We start from the raw sequence: 15,851 nt of genomic DNA, 5'->3' as shown, positions 1-15,851 counted from the left end.
TTGCAAAAATGCTTCCCAGACGGTCATCTGTCAGCACTTGTCTTATCTGAAATTAGAGTGGCTGTTTGTCTAACAAGACCCTCCCTGGATAAAATATTGAGCGTGTTAGTCTTTCATTCTCTCTCTGGCTTACTTGCTGTCCTATGTCTCTGTTCAGTTTTGTTAGAAGTCTGGGAAGATCATAGAGAGGGGGAATGATATGCTTGTCAGAGGCAGAGCCAGGGCTTGGAAACAGCTGTAAGATGCCACTTCTTCTCCTGTAACTCTTCTCCTGCCGGTATCTGTTTTTTTTTAACGTCCCTAGTTTCCTCTCCCAGACACATTGAGGAAGAGTGTACAGATCGCTCGAGTGCTGCCAATCATGAAAGATTTGACAGCTGACAGGCAAATGGAGAATTCAGCCTAGCTCACTTGTCTTTTGTTTGAGGAATGTTTTGTCCTCAGAACACCCCAAGGCTGATTGGAATTCTTTCTACTTTTCTATGTAGAAACAACAATCCCGACTGCAGAGGATGCATTCACACTTAAAAATGCATATCTCATTGTAGGACTGAAGCCTCGCTATGCTGGTAAATCAAAAAGCCATTCATAGAAGTATGATTGCAGCAGCAACTCATGAATATATTAATGTCTTTCATATTGAGAGCCAAAATCGCTGCATCGCTGTTGTTTTTCTCCTGTATTTTATATAGTGCGTGATAAAGAGAGAGCCATTGCAGGGGAAGCTGTCTGCCCGTGCTGTTTTTTAACATATCGTTCCCTTGAGCCCACAGTCCAGCTCTAAAGACTCACTCCCTGCTCTTCTACAGAGGTTGAATCAAATTAAAATTGATAGCGGAAGCAACGATTTGACAAACGTACACTTGGAATCTAAAAAAAAGAGGAAAAAAGAAAGAAAGGGTGCAACAGACTGAAGACAGGATCTTAGAATTGTTCTTTCCATGATCGCGAACCGGATCCTTTTGCCGTGCGTTGCTCTCTTCCTCCCCTCCTTGTCCTTCCACATTTCCATCCCCTCAACCTCCCCCCGATTGAGCCCGTCTACTGTTACCACGTGCGACAGGGCCGTGCTTTTTCTGCTGACTTCTGTCCATTCCAACATCGTCTCCACTCATTCCTCCTGACTGAAAGCAGACACCTTTTTCCTCTGGTCCTGTCTGCTAGTCCTGTTATCCACTTCCTGTATGTATTTTCTACAATTTCATTTTCCTCAGCTCTCTTGTTCCATCTGTCTTTCTCCGAGCCCCCCCGCACACACACACACACACACACACACACACACACACACACACACTGCAGGTTGAAGTATAGAGATTTTCGGCCGGCATACATTTTGTTTGTTTAGTGTGTCAGAGAGAAATTGTACGGTCTTACTGCCCCAAGAACTTCTTTGGGCACTCTCTGTCTTGACAGTCACTCCACACACATACTCCCTAATAAACAGCAGTCTGCATGCAGGGTCCAACTTTTCTTCCACATTCTGTCTGCGTAGTTGTTTTTCTTACTGAAGCAGGACAGCAGCTCCACAGCTCACTGCTACCATCTGCCTCACCTGTCACTATTATAGGGCCTGAGTCTTGGTCTGTACAGGGTCAGACTGTAGCATTGATTTATTACCGTACAGCAACACATCCCCAGAGGGATGATTCCTGATTTTAGCGTCACCTGACCTTTTACTCTAGTGCCACCAATCAGGTCAGAATATCCCATTTCCATGGCTGGGATAGCCTCACAAAATGCTATGAATATTCATTGTCCCCGCAGGGTGAATAATGTTTTTGAATATCTCAATTGTACACAAGAAATATGGAAATCTAACGGGCAGATAGCCATGAAATTTACTGAGCATGTTCATGCTCCCCATTGGACCCTCCGTGACCTTCCCTCAGCCCAACCCACAAGCTATATAATAACCTAATAGACTTATTGCCATGAAATTTTCTGAGCACACTCCCATGCTCCCAGGGAGACTTTGAGTTGAATGACCTCATGACCTTTTCTCCAGTACCACCCCAGGACACACTCCATCCCTCATCTCTGATTTTGATATTCTCAGACCTTACCAGAAATAAGTTGTGCATATTGTCGACTGGAACAAATTTTGGAGCCTTAAGGGTTTACTAGAAATTCTTATGTCAGTCATAATATAGTTATATTTATACTAGGCATGATTGTTGAACTACCCAGCCAAAATGCTCATGTTTTGTTTCTCAATACCTCATCTGGTGTCTGCTGCCGGTGTATGGTCAATATGAAGCCTCAGCCAGTTAGCTTAGCTTAGCATAAAGACTGGGAAAAGCAGGAAAGCGGCTAGGCTGACTCTGTCCGAGGTGACGAACATCCGCCGAGCAGCACCTCTGAAGCTCAAAAAGTACTTCCTGGAGTCTTGTCGTCACCTTGACCTAAGTTGATCTGTGTGAAGGAGTGAACAGGGACAGATTGACTTGCTGTGCCGCCCTGTCCTCGACGACAAGACGACACATGGGCGCCAACACACACTGCATGACTGAGTGAATCATTATAGAGGTCAATTCCATGTCCTGCTGTCAAAACATGAATCAACGGTCAGTGTTGATGATGCATTTTGACACGTGCATCATCAGACACACACACACACACACACACACACACACACACACACACACACACACACACAGACTCAGACTCAGACTCAGCTGCGTTAGTCAGAATAGACTGGTCTGATGGCTGGCATGGTAATGAAAAAGGAACACAGCCTGTAGCCATTCTACTCCTCTGAGATCTACAGTAATGTCGTGGCTATTGCAGTTGCTGGCAAGAGAACCCTTCCTGGCTAGATTACCCCCTTTCTTCCCCTCTCCTCTTTGTATTTTCCCTCCGTCGCTATCCTCCTTTCTTTCTTTCTCCCTCTCTCTGGGCTTATTCTCTTTCTCGGTGCCTCCCCTCTCTCTGTGTTGCTGCCTGTTTGTCAGATGATGTATAGCAGGTAGGCAGCAGTGTGGCTTTAGTTGGACCTTGGAGGATTCTAAAACTCTCTCTCCTCCCTCTTTCTTCCTCCGTCACAAACCCACAAACGATGGTCTGTGGGCTCTGGGTCTGTTTATGTAGCAGTGGATGTACCAGTGTTTGAGGTCTGTAGCTGGGATCAAACTGTGGCTTTATTGAATAATCCACTGACCCAGCCATCGATCTTTACATCTCTCTCTCTCTCTCTCTCTCTCTCTCTCTCTCTCTCTCTCTCTCTCTCTCTTCTTTCTTTTCCTCTGCTTCCCCTCAGCGGGGCTGCAGTATCAGTCATCTGTTAGAAAGCAGCCCTGCCCATAGTGTTCTCCTTGTCACAATGATAAACTGCTTTTTACCAAACAGCGAGCAAAGGAAAAGTTTGGCCCACGATAATGTGAATTTATGGATCAATGACATCAAATGGTTTTGAGCAGATGGAGTTCGCTAATTTAAAGTTTTGAATTTTATCGTGTGTGTGTGTGTGTGTGTGTGTGTGTGTGTGTGTGTGTGTGTGTGTGTGTGTGTGTGTGTCTTCCCATTCCAGAGACTTGGCGGTGATCGTGGCGTCCATTGCGTACAACACCTGGTTCACCAAGCTGTACTGCAAAGACATGCGCATAGTAACTATCTTTTTTTTGAATCTTCCTCACTTTTAGAGCTTCTTGCCAGATGTAACCTATCAATCAACTTCCTTCTCTACTTTTCCTCTTATGTTTCCTCTGCTGGCCTGTGTGTTATTAGATTACATGTTTTGGATCAGATTGGTTTTCTTGGATCAGATTGGTTGGATTGGTTTTAGCTGCTCATTTGGCAGGCTGCAGTCCAAACGTGTATAAAGAAATCTCTGTCCAGTGATGGCTCTGGGATTGGTTAGCATTTTCCAAGTCAACTGGAATCAATTTGCTGTTGATTTATTACCAATGCATGCACATAAAGCCTCACTGGAATGTCATTTAATATGTTGAGATTAAACCCCACATGAAAAACAAGTTAAGAAAGCGAGGTTGAAAGAGGACAGCGTCACGTTACCCTCAGCATGGTTTTATGTATCTATTTAAGATGATATCAATCTTCATTAAATATTCATAATATACATTAGAGTAAGTGGTATCCATCTGAGGTGAACCACATGAAAATCGCCTGTTCAAAAAGTTCAGCAAATAAATATTTGAAAGGTATTGAATCAGATGTTTTCATGTATGAAAGCTGCTCAAAACTTGGTTTGGAAGTTTAAAGATGCTCTGTGGAAGTTTCTTGCAAACAAACCAAAGTTCTGTTTCTATTCAGTGTTGCTCACAAACGCAAATGTGTGGATCCCTGAGCTCGGCAAACTTCTCAGATGCATTTCCTTCCTCAGAAAACATTTGCAAAGCCGAAGCAGCATCGTTAACATCTGTCTTTACTGGCTGATTTGCAAGAGTTTAACACTCAAATTGCCTTCAAGTTAAGCTAACCTTTGCAGAGAATGTTTATGTAGGGTAAATCGTAAGGCCTACAACAAGAATTCATATAATTTACATGAATCTTTGAGGCTATTGATCTCCATTCATCTTATTGATGGGGTAACTTCTGCGCTCCATGAATCAGAGTTTACCTATGCTCAAACATTGATTTCTGTTGCCTCTGATTGATTACGGTTCGAGTTTCTCTTCCCCTGCCTCGATTCCTGTTCCACGTGAGATGGGAGCCTCTGGTCTCAATCTTCTGTGTTGTTTTGTTTGTCTGCAGGGGTCGGAGGTGGTGGACCAGGTTCTGCACACGGTCAGCAAGTCCAACAGTCTGGAGGAGCTCACTCTGGAGAACGCAGGGCTCAAATCGTAGGTTTCCTCTGTCCTGTGTTATAGTCAGCCCTGCCCGCCACCTCGCGTGGTTTCATTTCCTCTCCTTTTCTTCTCCTCGCACCTTCTCCTCTCAGACACCACCTCTCCTCTTTAGTCCTTTCCACTCACGCCAGTCCTTTCTCTGCCCTCTCCCTTGTATCTTCTCTTCTCACTTCCATCCATTTCATCTCACCTTCTCACCTCAGCTCATCTCACCTCTCCACTGCTCCTCAGCCTCCCCTGCTCTGCTGGCGTGACATTTCCAATTCTGTCTCTCCTCCCTTTTCTCTGCCTCTCACCTCTCTTAACCTCTGCTCTTTCATTCAATAATGCTCCAATAAAGCTCCCTGTGTTCGCCTGTGGCGGGGTGTATTGCTTTTCCACTGAAACATTAGTGAAATTTTGGGCTTCACCTGGCAAGGCGTTTCACCTTCCATGCACCGCTTGTGTCATTTAGCAAAGCAGTTGCCTTATTGAGTATTAATTGAGATAAATTGGCTGCCTCGGGGCAAGATGATTTACTGCAGCATAAAGATGAAGTTACCAAGTTTTTGTACGTGGTCTGTGCTATATCTCTTCCAATAGAGAGGGCAGTTTTTATTCAAGGCTCTCCGCAAGCAGTGCACCAAAAGCCAGCAGTGATGTGAAAATAATGCCCAAATACCTTGTACTAAGTGAGTAAGCAGGATACTCAAACAGCGCTGTATATGACTGACTCCCACTGGAAATACAGTTTCTGATGTGTGATTTGAAATATCTGATTGAAAAGATTTAAAAGGAATTTGCTGGCACCAATATGAAAGACAGACAGCACAGTCTGAAGCGTTACGTGCTCACACTTCTTCTCAAAGTGAAGGAGGATTCACACCAAATAAATCTATTTTAAGAAAACTATTCTATGTTTTTATGTGATTTACCTAGCTTAGATATATCAGCCTTAACTGATTTTTTTTATGTCTAATTTGGGGCAGTGAGGCCATCTGAAAGCATAACCATGTTTCATAATCTCATAAAGCTGTTGTGGCTAACGTATTAGCAAAACCATTACCCATTACACATCTAGCAGACAGACAGCAACATTAGCAGAATATCACTGTCCATTTAAGTCCAAGAGCTCTTCTCCATACACTTGTGCTGGCTTGGATTGACTCGGTTTGACTCTGCAGCACAGTAGGGATTCACATTAAGGATGTCCGTTTCTGTATATTTTGCTTTGGATAACCCGACGGCCATTAACAGGTAACCAACTGCTTTTTTTTTTTTGCGCCGAGGAGCATGCTGGACTACATCTCCCAGTCAGTCGTGTCCTGGCAGATTTTAGTGCCGGACAAATATTATCTGTGTTTAGGGACCCTATTTTCCCATATTTTTGTGTCTAAGTGACTAACGGAGACAACAATTTTTTTAAAATTGTTTCAGTATTGAGTGAGAGCGCTGCAGCTGGCAGCCACAAACCTCTCTGCAATGTAATCCCTCTGTACGCCCACTAAAGTGTTTGTTTTTGCCACTGACAGACTCAGATTGTTATTCTAAGTGTCTGACAACATTATGGAAAGGATCCATACAGAGGTACCCTTTTGTTAAAGCGTAAGATCCTTTTGTTTAACCAGATTTGGAGCTATATCACTGGCATTGACTCCACTAACAGAAACAGTGATTTTTGTCATCATAAAACACACTTCATTCAAACTCGACAGAACCAAAATGTAACTCGCCCAAACTTTCATGGTTCTTCTTTCACCGTTCAAACAATCACCACCAACTGAAATAAACTCTCAATTCACCGAATCAGGAGAGAAGTGAGACAGAGGGCAAACATCAGATGTAGCTTTCGTTTGTGAGAGCTGTGCAGCAGTTGGTGGTCAGAGCTAGCTCGTTTCCCCCCGGCTGGCTTGACTTTAAGTTCACTCTTGTTCTCCTCAAAGTGTTTTTCCAATGCATTTAGTCACAGTAGGTCTTGATGGAATAATATACTTGGGCTTGAGGTCCTGAACTACCACTTCTAATCCCTCGCCGTCTGCCTCAGGGATTGGCAGCATGTCGGTCTCAGTCATTCGGCAAAACGACTGGGTGATTGCCTCAGACCAGAGTGCATCACACTGTGTGCATGCAAATGAACCTAGACCGACATGCGTAACCAGCCAAAAATATTCTGGTGGTCAACCAGTGAACGGTTTGGCATCGCCACTTTGCATCTCAATTACAACAGGGCTACCTGCCTGAAGGTGTGGCTTAAGCTGATGATGCTCTTGTCCTAAATTGATTGCATTTAAAACCACCCCTTAAGCATTGTTTACTATTGCAATGTGCAACCCTTGTTGGTAGCCAGCTACTTATTGTCATGGATATTCAGGCTGTTGTTACATTTTTAATAATGAAAATAATTTAATAATAATTTTATTTGTATAGCACTTTTCATACATAAGAAAATGTAGCACAATGTGCTTTACATTCAAAGATAAATAAAATAAAGACCCCCCCCACCTTTACCCCGCCCACACACACACCCACACATACCCACACATAAGATCACAAACTCACACAATCAACACCCACGTTACATCATGATGAAGTGGAATCAGCGTGCTTGGAATCAACCACTTATTGCTTGAAAAAAGACTTTATTGTGTATTAAAAACTAACTTGACTCTTACTATGTGTGTGCATTTTAAATCAACTTCCTTTATATTCTACCTTCACAGCACAACGTGCTTCAATTCATCATGAAAATTTCTGCAGCTAGAGTCATAGATCATTACCAAGAGACGTAATGGTGAAACTTTCAGGTTCATTCGACTGAATTAGAGAAAGCTCTTCAGCACATTTCTGTCTTTAACACCCGCACTGAACGACCAGTTTTCACAGAGAAGTTCATTTTCCTTTTTAACGTTTTGTCTCTAGGGATTTTCCGCAGAAGATGGCGTCGGCGTTGTCGGAGAACCCAGCCTCTGTGATTCACTCTCTCAACCTGGCTCATAACACGCTAGACAACCAAGGTAGCAGCCTGGACTCTGTGAACTCTCTCTCCCCGCTACTGCTGTCTCTCTCTGGACGCCGCTGATTGTTCTTTCGCTTTTGCTTCGCCACGGCTTTTGTTTACTCTCAAAGAATTCAGAATCAATCTCTGTCTTCACAGAACCCTCATTTTCTGTCTTTCTTTTTCTCTCTCATCTGTCTGTCATGCTGTATGTCTGTGAGTGGTCCTTGTCTTCACAGAAATGCTTTTATTTTTCAGTCTCGCCCACAACTCGCAGCACAGACCTCTCATGTTTGTCCACACACACACACATATAGAGAAACGTACATTTTAATTCTGTCTGCCTTTCTGGTGTAACATATCAACTATTCACCTTTCTGTATGAGTGTATGAGTGCGAGGGAGGCACAGGGAGAGAGTGTGTGTACGTGTGTTGGTGTGCCAGGGTTTTTCATGCATGCCAGTATCACTCTTTAGCTAATTTCTGTCCTCCCGTCTGACACATGTCACTTCCACTCACTTCACTAAATTCTTTGTGGTCACACTTACAGCCCTCTGTGTGTTTGTGTGTGTGTGTGTGTGTGTGTGTGTGTTGACAGTGTGCACACTTACTTTATTGTGATTACAGCCACCAAAGTGCTGCAGCCTTAACAATAATACCCATAATCTGAGTAAAGAACAACCTTCTGTGCTGTGCCTGTTTGCAGCAGTTACAATGTGTATTTCAGGCCTTTCAAAGTAAGAGTTCTGTACGCACACGCAGCCAGGCAGACGCATGAATTAGGAAACAAGGTTTGGCACTATAATGAATTCCATTTTTAATAAAGCAGAGCAGTTCGTATTATTATCATCATGGCTGTAATGTGTTTAATCAAATCGCCGAGCTGAAACTAGCCGTTATGTAATCCAGCTTGGCATATGGTATTCATGTGAGTTCGTCTCTGCGCTGCGTATGTGGGAGAAAGTGAGATTTAAAGTATGTTGGTGTGATGTTTTTATTTAGCTGTAGTGTACTCGTGGGTATGTCTGTGTGTATGTTTTGGAGGGGGTGTATTGAGAGAGGCTGCGTTTTAACTTGATGTTATGTGGAAAAGCTCTGTGTGGGCTCATTACCCTTCCAAAGGGAATCGTTGGAGGGCTGTAAGTGAAGATTATTTTCATTTTCATTGATTTTAAATGAAGCTTTTCTCTCCTCTTTTGGTCTCCCCCTCTCCCCCTTCCCCTCATACCAGGAGTCTCCAACCTGATTCAACAAGTGTGTCGCCTCAACAAGGGACTGCGCCTCCTCAATCTCTCCAAGACCTCCCTCTCCTCCAAGGGTAGGAGCGCTCCTCCCAATGACAGCAGCCTCTAGTGGCTGACCCTGCACACAAACCCACATTTTTAATGTTATTAAAAGTAAATTAATGTCCCATTCAATTTTGGAGCTGGTACAAAAATGGTGTGTTTTGCTGAGAGACACTTTTGCAGAGTGGAAGCTTTCTGCTCTATCTGGGCTTGAGCCCATGTTCTTCTATTCATGAAACAGCCTCTCAAACCACAGTGCTGCCCCAAATGCGGTTTTATTTGGGCTGGCATTTACTCACATAGATAAACAGACCGGTGCATGTATATTATGATCCATCTACCAAATGATAATCAGGTCAGAATCATAAGTAGTTGATCTGTTTTTTTTTTTTCCCTTAAAATCCTGCGTAGGAATTAGTGCAGTGTCCCAATTCTATTGCTTTTATCCCAGACAATACAACCATCCACTAGTCTAACAGCAGATTGAAGAGGATCATATTGATACGGATGTAAATCTATACATTAATAGCCTGCTCTTGAAGCATTTTTAGTCTTTTATTGCAGAGGAGCTACCCTACAAACACACAACACAGTAACGACATATTTGGTCAAAAGAATGTTAAGAAAACAGTCTGACTTTTTAACGTCTGTTTTACCATATAAAGATATGTTTATAGCTGAGGTGAGCCTATGTCAGGTGAGATATCTGTGAGATTTCTGCCTTTATAATACTAGGCATTATCTATTCACTTCCCTTATATTGTGCACTGATGTAGAAAGAGATGTTGAACAAAAAAAACCTGCCGCAGACAGACAGCTAGCTAAAGAGGTGAAGAGGTGAAATCTGGCTGCTGAGATAGCCATGGCTAGCCTTTGCTAAAGCTAAAAATACATTTACTGAGTTCGTTTTAGCTGGCTATTATGTGAACCAACATGAGGCTGTAGCTAAAACCACTCATTGTGGAGGGAGAAGAAACAGCAAAACTCCAGCTAAAGCTAACTAATGAAGCCGTAGCTGCCATTTGACTCAGAGGAACACGTCATTTGGTGTGATTACGCTATCTTTAGATCATTGTCAGTTTATTTGTTATATTGATTTTAGACAACAAAAGTTTCTTTTCCAAAAAACAAACTAGAGTTCAAAGAGACCAGCCACTTTCTGAGGCAGTATTTAGGAGTTTAAATAAGCAGCCCAAAAGACATGAAATGGAGACAACTTAACCCCTCTGACTGTTCCACAGTTCGCTAACTGGCTTGAAAATGAAGCCCTTTTCATCATCTTCTCTGCCTCAGTAGTTACTGCTCTCTGCCTTTGTAGGTCAGTATGGCTGAGGAGGTGTTGAATGTAATTAGAAGGCTTAAAGTGTTTTCTATATATGCCGCAAACAGCGACCTCGATACCCTGTTAGTGTACGCTGTGAATGGGGGAACCACACGAGGTGCAACTTTGAAAGGCAGCGGGTTGACGCGGGGAAATACAGTGATGTGCTGACCTTGAATGGAGGGTGTTGGTATGACTTTGCAGGGGCTGAGCATTTTTTGTTGAATATTTATAGATCTCTCTCCTTCTCTCCCCCCCCCCGTCGGCCTGTCTCTAAAACACCTACACATGTGCCGACACACACACACATGCGCATTCACACGCCATCTCCTAGATGTGATCGGACATGCAAATAGGCAGCTATATCACGCGTGCTGTCACACCCTTCCTCCCACACGCACTTGACATTGTCACACAGACCGGATGGCTTCTAAAAGTCTCCACTTCCAGCGGAATCAAGCAGCTGATAGATGGATGGAGAGGGGATTAGACACCCTGTCCCCTCTTCCCCTCATTTCCCTCCTAATCGCTACAAATTAGGGATGAAGAGCTTAGCGCCTTCAGAGCAGCACATGTAGTAGCTGTAGTAGCTTCATCCACACACACTCCCTAATACGAGGGAACAGAAGAAACACACGTCCTGTAACTGCTGCCTATAATCGATGATGTGTGTGCAGAGTGAAAATCATACCTAACCATGCTTGTAGACTGTTTTTTGGTGCTGCAGCTGCATATTTGTCCCGTGTTGTTATTGTATCTATATTTAATCCTCAACTTGCCACGGCGTGCTGTGCTTTGCATCAGTGTTTCAGGATGAGGATTTTAATGAGGGGTTCCATTGGGCCTGTGGGTGTAATTGTGTAGTGATCTGATTTGAGAGAATGATCTTTTGTTTTGGCTTTCAGGGAACACTTTGATGCTTGGATAGGGGGGAAAAAAGATGGCTGGCTTCCTCCAAACGCTCCTCTCATGCTAGCCTGCCATATGAGCTCGCTTGTCTGTGCTCAATTAGTTTTTTCTTGCCACCAAGCTTGCTCACCCTCTTCCATTATGTGGTTTTGTATTCATCACTTGCTAATAAGTCACGTCCAGAGCATTAAATTGGCCCACTGGAAAAAAAAGGATCATTAGGAGATGATTAAATGACTTAAGGATGCATATAAGTTGCTTATCCAAACTTTCTATGCCTTCTCGTCGATGTCCTCCCCTCTATCCCCGCCCCCCCATTAGGTGTTGTTTCTCTGTCCCAGGCGTTGTGTTCAAGTGACGACTACTCCAATTCTCTGCTGCACCTGGACCTCAGCAAAAACCCAGGAGTTCTGTCTGGAGAGGATGCCACAGTGAGGCACACACATACACACACGCCTAGGAAAAGTATTCGACTGGAGGCTCCAACCAGTTACTTATGTGAACATGTTCACCGAATGATGTGATCGTTTTCTGGCAGATTTTCTGAAAATTTGGCTGAAATTTTGCACATTTGGATGGGAACCTGACCAAGGGAAGCTTCATGTGGCAACAGAAAGAGTCAAAGTGAAAGCACATTGCTACAAAGTGATCTGAATTAATCAAATAGAAAATACATGCTGCATAAGTATTGATCCATTTTCTCTTTGGAAAACTGCTCAAGCTCCATCGGGTTCTGTGGATATTGTGCATTTTTAAATTTTTCAAATTAGCATTGCTGTTTTTGTAGCTTTGGCTTTACACTTGGGTTCATTGGTTTCCTGGAAAACAAATATCGGCCCAATTATCATTTTTTTGCAGACTGCATCAGGTTTTCATCCAGGATCTGTCTGTATTTTTCTGCTTTCATTTTACTAAGAGAGTAAAATAAATGCAGCCTTCTGGGGCCTACTGCAGAGAAATATCTTCAAAGCATGACTCTGCCTCCGTCATGCTTCACAGTGGGGATGCTACAGCATGTTTGTGATGATATGATAGATAAAAATCTTTAGTCTCATCAGATCACAGCTGATATGAGTTTCACACTTGAATTTTTTTTGAGTGACTTCCTCTTCGCCACCCTCCCATAAAACCCTGCAACAGGTAAAACACCTGGCCAGCTGTCGTCGCCTACGCCGTCTCCCTGAGCCTCTGAGTCTTGGCACTCTTCCAGGGCTGGCAGAGGTCTCTGAGTGGCCTTTTTCTTGCATACTCAAGGCAGATTTATAGCTGTGCCATATTCTTCCCATCTCTTAATGATTGAGTTAACTGAACTGTAGTCCAAGGGATATTTAGTCACTTGGAAAGGTTTCCTGACCCGTACATTCAATCATTTTCTATTGAACAGTGTCAAAAACAGCACATTCAATTGACTTTGATTAAAAGTTATAAAACAATAAAACACACGAACTTCCAGGAGCGGGTCAAAACTTTTTATAAGCACTGTTTTTTTCTATATATATTGTGCATATGTATGTATATGTTTCATATTCATTCTCCAAAAGACACTTTCTTTCTCCCTGTGTAGAACCTGTACCTGTTCCTGGCCCAGCCCAACTGCCTGGTGCATTTGGACCTGTCTGGGACAGACTGCACTGTGGACTCGGTTTGTAATCACCATCTCTGTTAGAGTCGCTATCCACCCACTATCCACTGTCTGATCTCATCTCTAGAATGGGATTCAGGCCAAGAAATGGAAAGGGGTTGCGCCCTGAATACGAATCGCACACGACACAAAAACAATGTTAGATCAGTTGACTCGCAGGCTTTCTTAGAGCTCCTGTGTGCATAATGCTTTCAGTGATGGTGAAAGCTCTCCGAATGCACCACAGTAGAACTGTATAGCTGCTTGTGAATTATACAAAACACACATTGTATGAATAGCATACCAGGGGCCCTTTGTTTCATGCGTTTGTTCACATCAGTCACTTCAGAGAGATGACTTTGTCTGTGTTGTTGCTGTGTCTAAATTTAGCATGTCTGCCAGTGTGACAAAACGGTGTCTTGCCGCATTAGCAGATACGCTAACAGCCGAGAGGATGACAGAGCTTTCTCTCCGAGCGAGTTCAGTGACCACGCTCCAACGTGTCCGCCCCTGCTGGCTGCTGCTGAGATGGCACTTCTTCCTGCTTCACTGTGAATATACAGGACTCAGTGGAAAACCATTCAAAGTTACAACTGTACTCAGGATGTTTTTAGTGTCTGTCTCCCTCTGGAAGACGGAGAGGTTTGGGGAAAGTGCTGGCTGGATGGGAGGTCACAATTATTGTTTATGTCCAGTCGCTGCTGCTTTGTCAGTGCTGTATTACTGCTGACAGGATAACGAGCAGTAGGGACGTACAAGGTTGGATAGAACAGTCATAAATGCTCTGTTGCTGGAAGGCCAGGGGTCATTTGCTCCAAGCTCCACTCTTGCTCACCTCAGCAGGGCGGCTGCTTACTAACATGGAGAGTGGTGTCTGAAGTCCTGATATCACCATCATGCCTCGCCGTATTACAGATCCAGCATATTTACTGCTCTGCTGGTCTTACACCAACACTTTCATCCGCTTGATTTAATCCCATTGCTAATTCAGTACTGTGTTCCTCCCAGTGGTTGAATGTAACTTATGAACATTTACTCAAGTACTGTGCCCAAGTTCAAGTACTTCCATTTCATACTCTATACTTTTTACTCCAGTACGTTTACCATACAACTGCATATTCTGGAGATTATTTCTCATTGACAGGATGCATCGTTCAGTGTAAAAAATCTCCCTCATCAAGTCATTTCAGTCTGCAATTGAGTCCTTGTTAAAGTTTCAGCTGTTCAGTTTGCATTAGCAGTAATTGAATCCAGCTCTGATACAGCTGCAGCAGCGTGAGTAGTGAGAGAGGCTGATATCAGTGAGATCCAGTTACTAACTGCACAGACCTACACAACAAAGATGAGTTACATGCATCATTTCCTCTGAGTCCCTTTGTACATGTGAAGACAGTTTCAAACCAGTGTGGGACTGGCAGACTCCACCACTTACAATGAAAATCGCCATATTCAGAGGAAATCATAGAATGTAAATACATTGAATGGCTATTTTTGACAAATGTGGAACAAATAGTTTAAAACAAATGGGTTTTCATTTCATGAAATTTTCAGGATTAGACCTTTAAACTGCCTTTTTTTTTTATTACTACTATTCCTTAAGTACAGGACCTGAACTCTTCCACCCCTGTTTTTTTCCTTACCACAATGCCTTCCACTTTACTGCGCCTGTGTTTGTTTTCTTTCCTTGCTGTACTTCACTCGAGCAGTTTTAAACCCTTTGGAGGCAGACAGCATGTCAAGCAGGTATCTGTTTCAGGAAGGAACAGTCCACTCTGTGAAACTAATCCTCCTCCCTTCCCATAAATGTGGGCCATGAATTTTGTATTAAATTATGTGCATGAATGGAAGTCATTGCATCTATTCTGCTTTATTTGCAAGTACTCAAACTTTGTCTCTCTCTTTAAAACTCCCCTTGAGACTAAAAGAGTGCTCTCTGTGATAGCTGCTTCACGTCCTGTCCTGTTTGGCTAATTGTCATTTATCCTTTAGAGAGGAACTGTCTTAGGGAGAATTTATCTTTTTTAGTGTTGGCCTGTTGGATTGAATTATTAATCAGTTCCTGTTTTAATCTGCGTCAATGTACCGACAACGGTCGATTAGTCAGTTTGCGTGATGGATCACGCTGCCAGGGAAAAATGGATTTGTCCGATAGTTTAACCTCTCACAGGCGATGAGATGCTACCTGACGTCGCACAAGGAATTGGGTTTTCATGCCAATCATATTTGCCTGGAGCTCTCTCTCCTGTCTAACAAACACACATATATCATTTTTATCTCAAGATTAATTGGGTCACGGATTCCTGTACATTCACTTTGGTACTTCTCAAAGCCCCATAGTTTGAAAATGAGCCATATCTTCACAAGACGAGGGCTTGATTGGATATGCACTTTGATGGATGGTAGATGAATGGCTGTATTCCTGCATAATGTTACATTGATCATTAAAGCAGGGAAACTGTAGGTGACACAGCATACTTAATTTCCTACACAAGTTTTTAGTGACTTTTTTCCCGCATTTAATGTGAAACTTGACATTTGATGGATATTCCATATAACAAATTGAAGAGTGTAAGTAGTTCATTTTTCCTCGGTATGGTTTCAGCTTTACTTTGAGTCACTGTAATACAATTACACTTCTTATTGCCCATTTGGTCCTGCTATCGGGAACTGGTAGACTTTCTCTGACAGATGAGCACTTTCCGTACACGCTTTGAAAGATTGGTAGAAACACAGTGTCTGCTTTATTTCACTCAGCTGCTGGAACTATGCGGCATTAACCCGAAAACTGGCAAGAATTAAAAAAAATAATAAGTCCCTGTTCTTTCCAAGCTATCAGTGCCTGAATAACGGGGTCCTGTGAAAATGAAATCTGAATTTATTTTTCATTTTCATCATTGCCCACTAAGGATATACATAAAAAATAAAAATATAGGAC

General features: G+C 43.0%; 1 protein-coding gene across 2 annotated transcripts in view; it reads left to right on the top strand.

The window, feature by feature from the left end:
* Positions 1-15,851, top strand: part of carmil3 (capping protein regulator and myosin 1 linker 3) — a 73,636-nt gene that overhangs the window by 20,985 nt on the left and 36,800 nt on the right. For both annotated transcript variants that reach the window (XM_076744855.1, XM_076744854.1), the window contains exons 9-14: positions 3,527-3,602; positions 4,711-4,799; positions 7,704-7,798; positions 9,011-9,097; positions 11,617-11,726; positions 12,860-12,937. In XM_076744855.1, the coding sequence (XP_076600970.1) occupies positions 3,527-3,602; positions 4,711-4,799; positions 7,704-7,798; positions 9,011-9,097; positions 11,617-11,726; positions 12,860-12,937 (535 nt within the window). The remainder of the gene's footprint in view (positions 1-3,526; positions 3,603-4,710; positions 4,800-7,703; positions 7,799-9,010; positions 9,098-11,616; positions 11,727-12,859; positions 12,938-15,851) is intronic.

This window comes from Chaetodon auriga, chromosome 12 (assembly GCF_051107435.1).
Source record: "Chaetodon auriga isolate fChaAug3 chromosome 12, fChaAug3.hap1, whole genome shotgun sequence".
NCBI classification, from domain to species: Eukaryota; Metazoa; Chordata; class Actinopteri; order Chaetodontiformes; family Chaetodontidae; genus Chaetodon; species Chaetodon auriga.
Note: the sequence above shows the minus strand (reverse complement) of the source record. Positions and strands in the feature narration are given on the sequence as shown.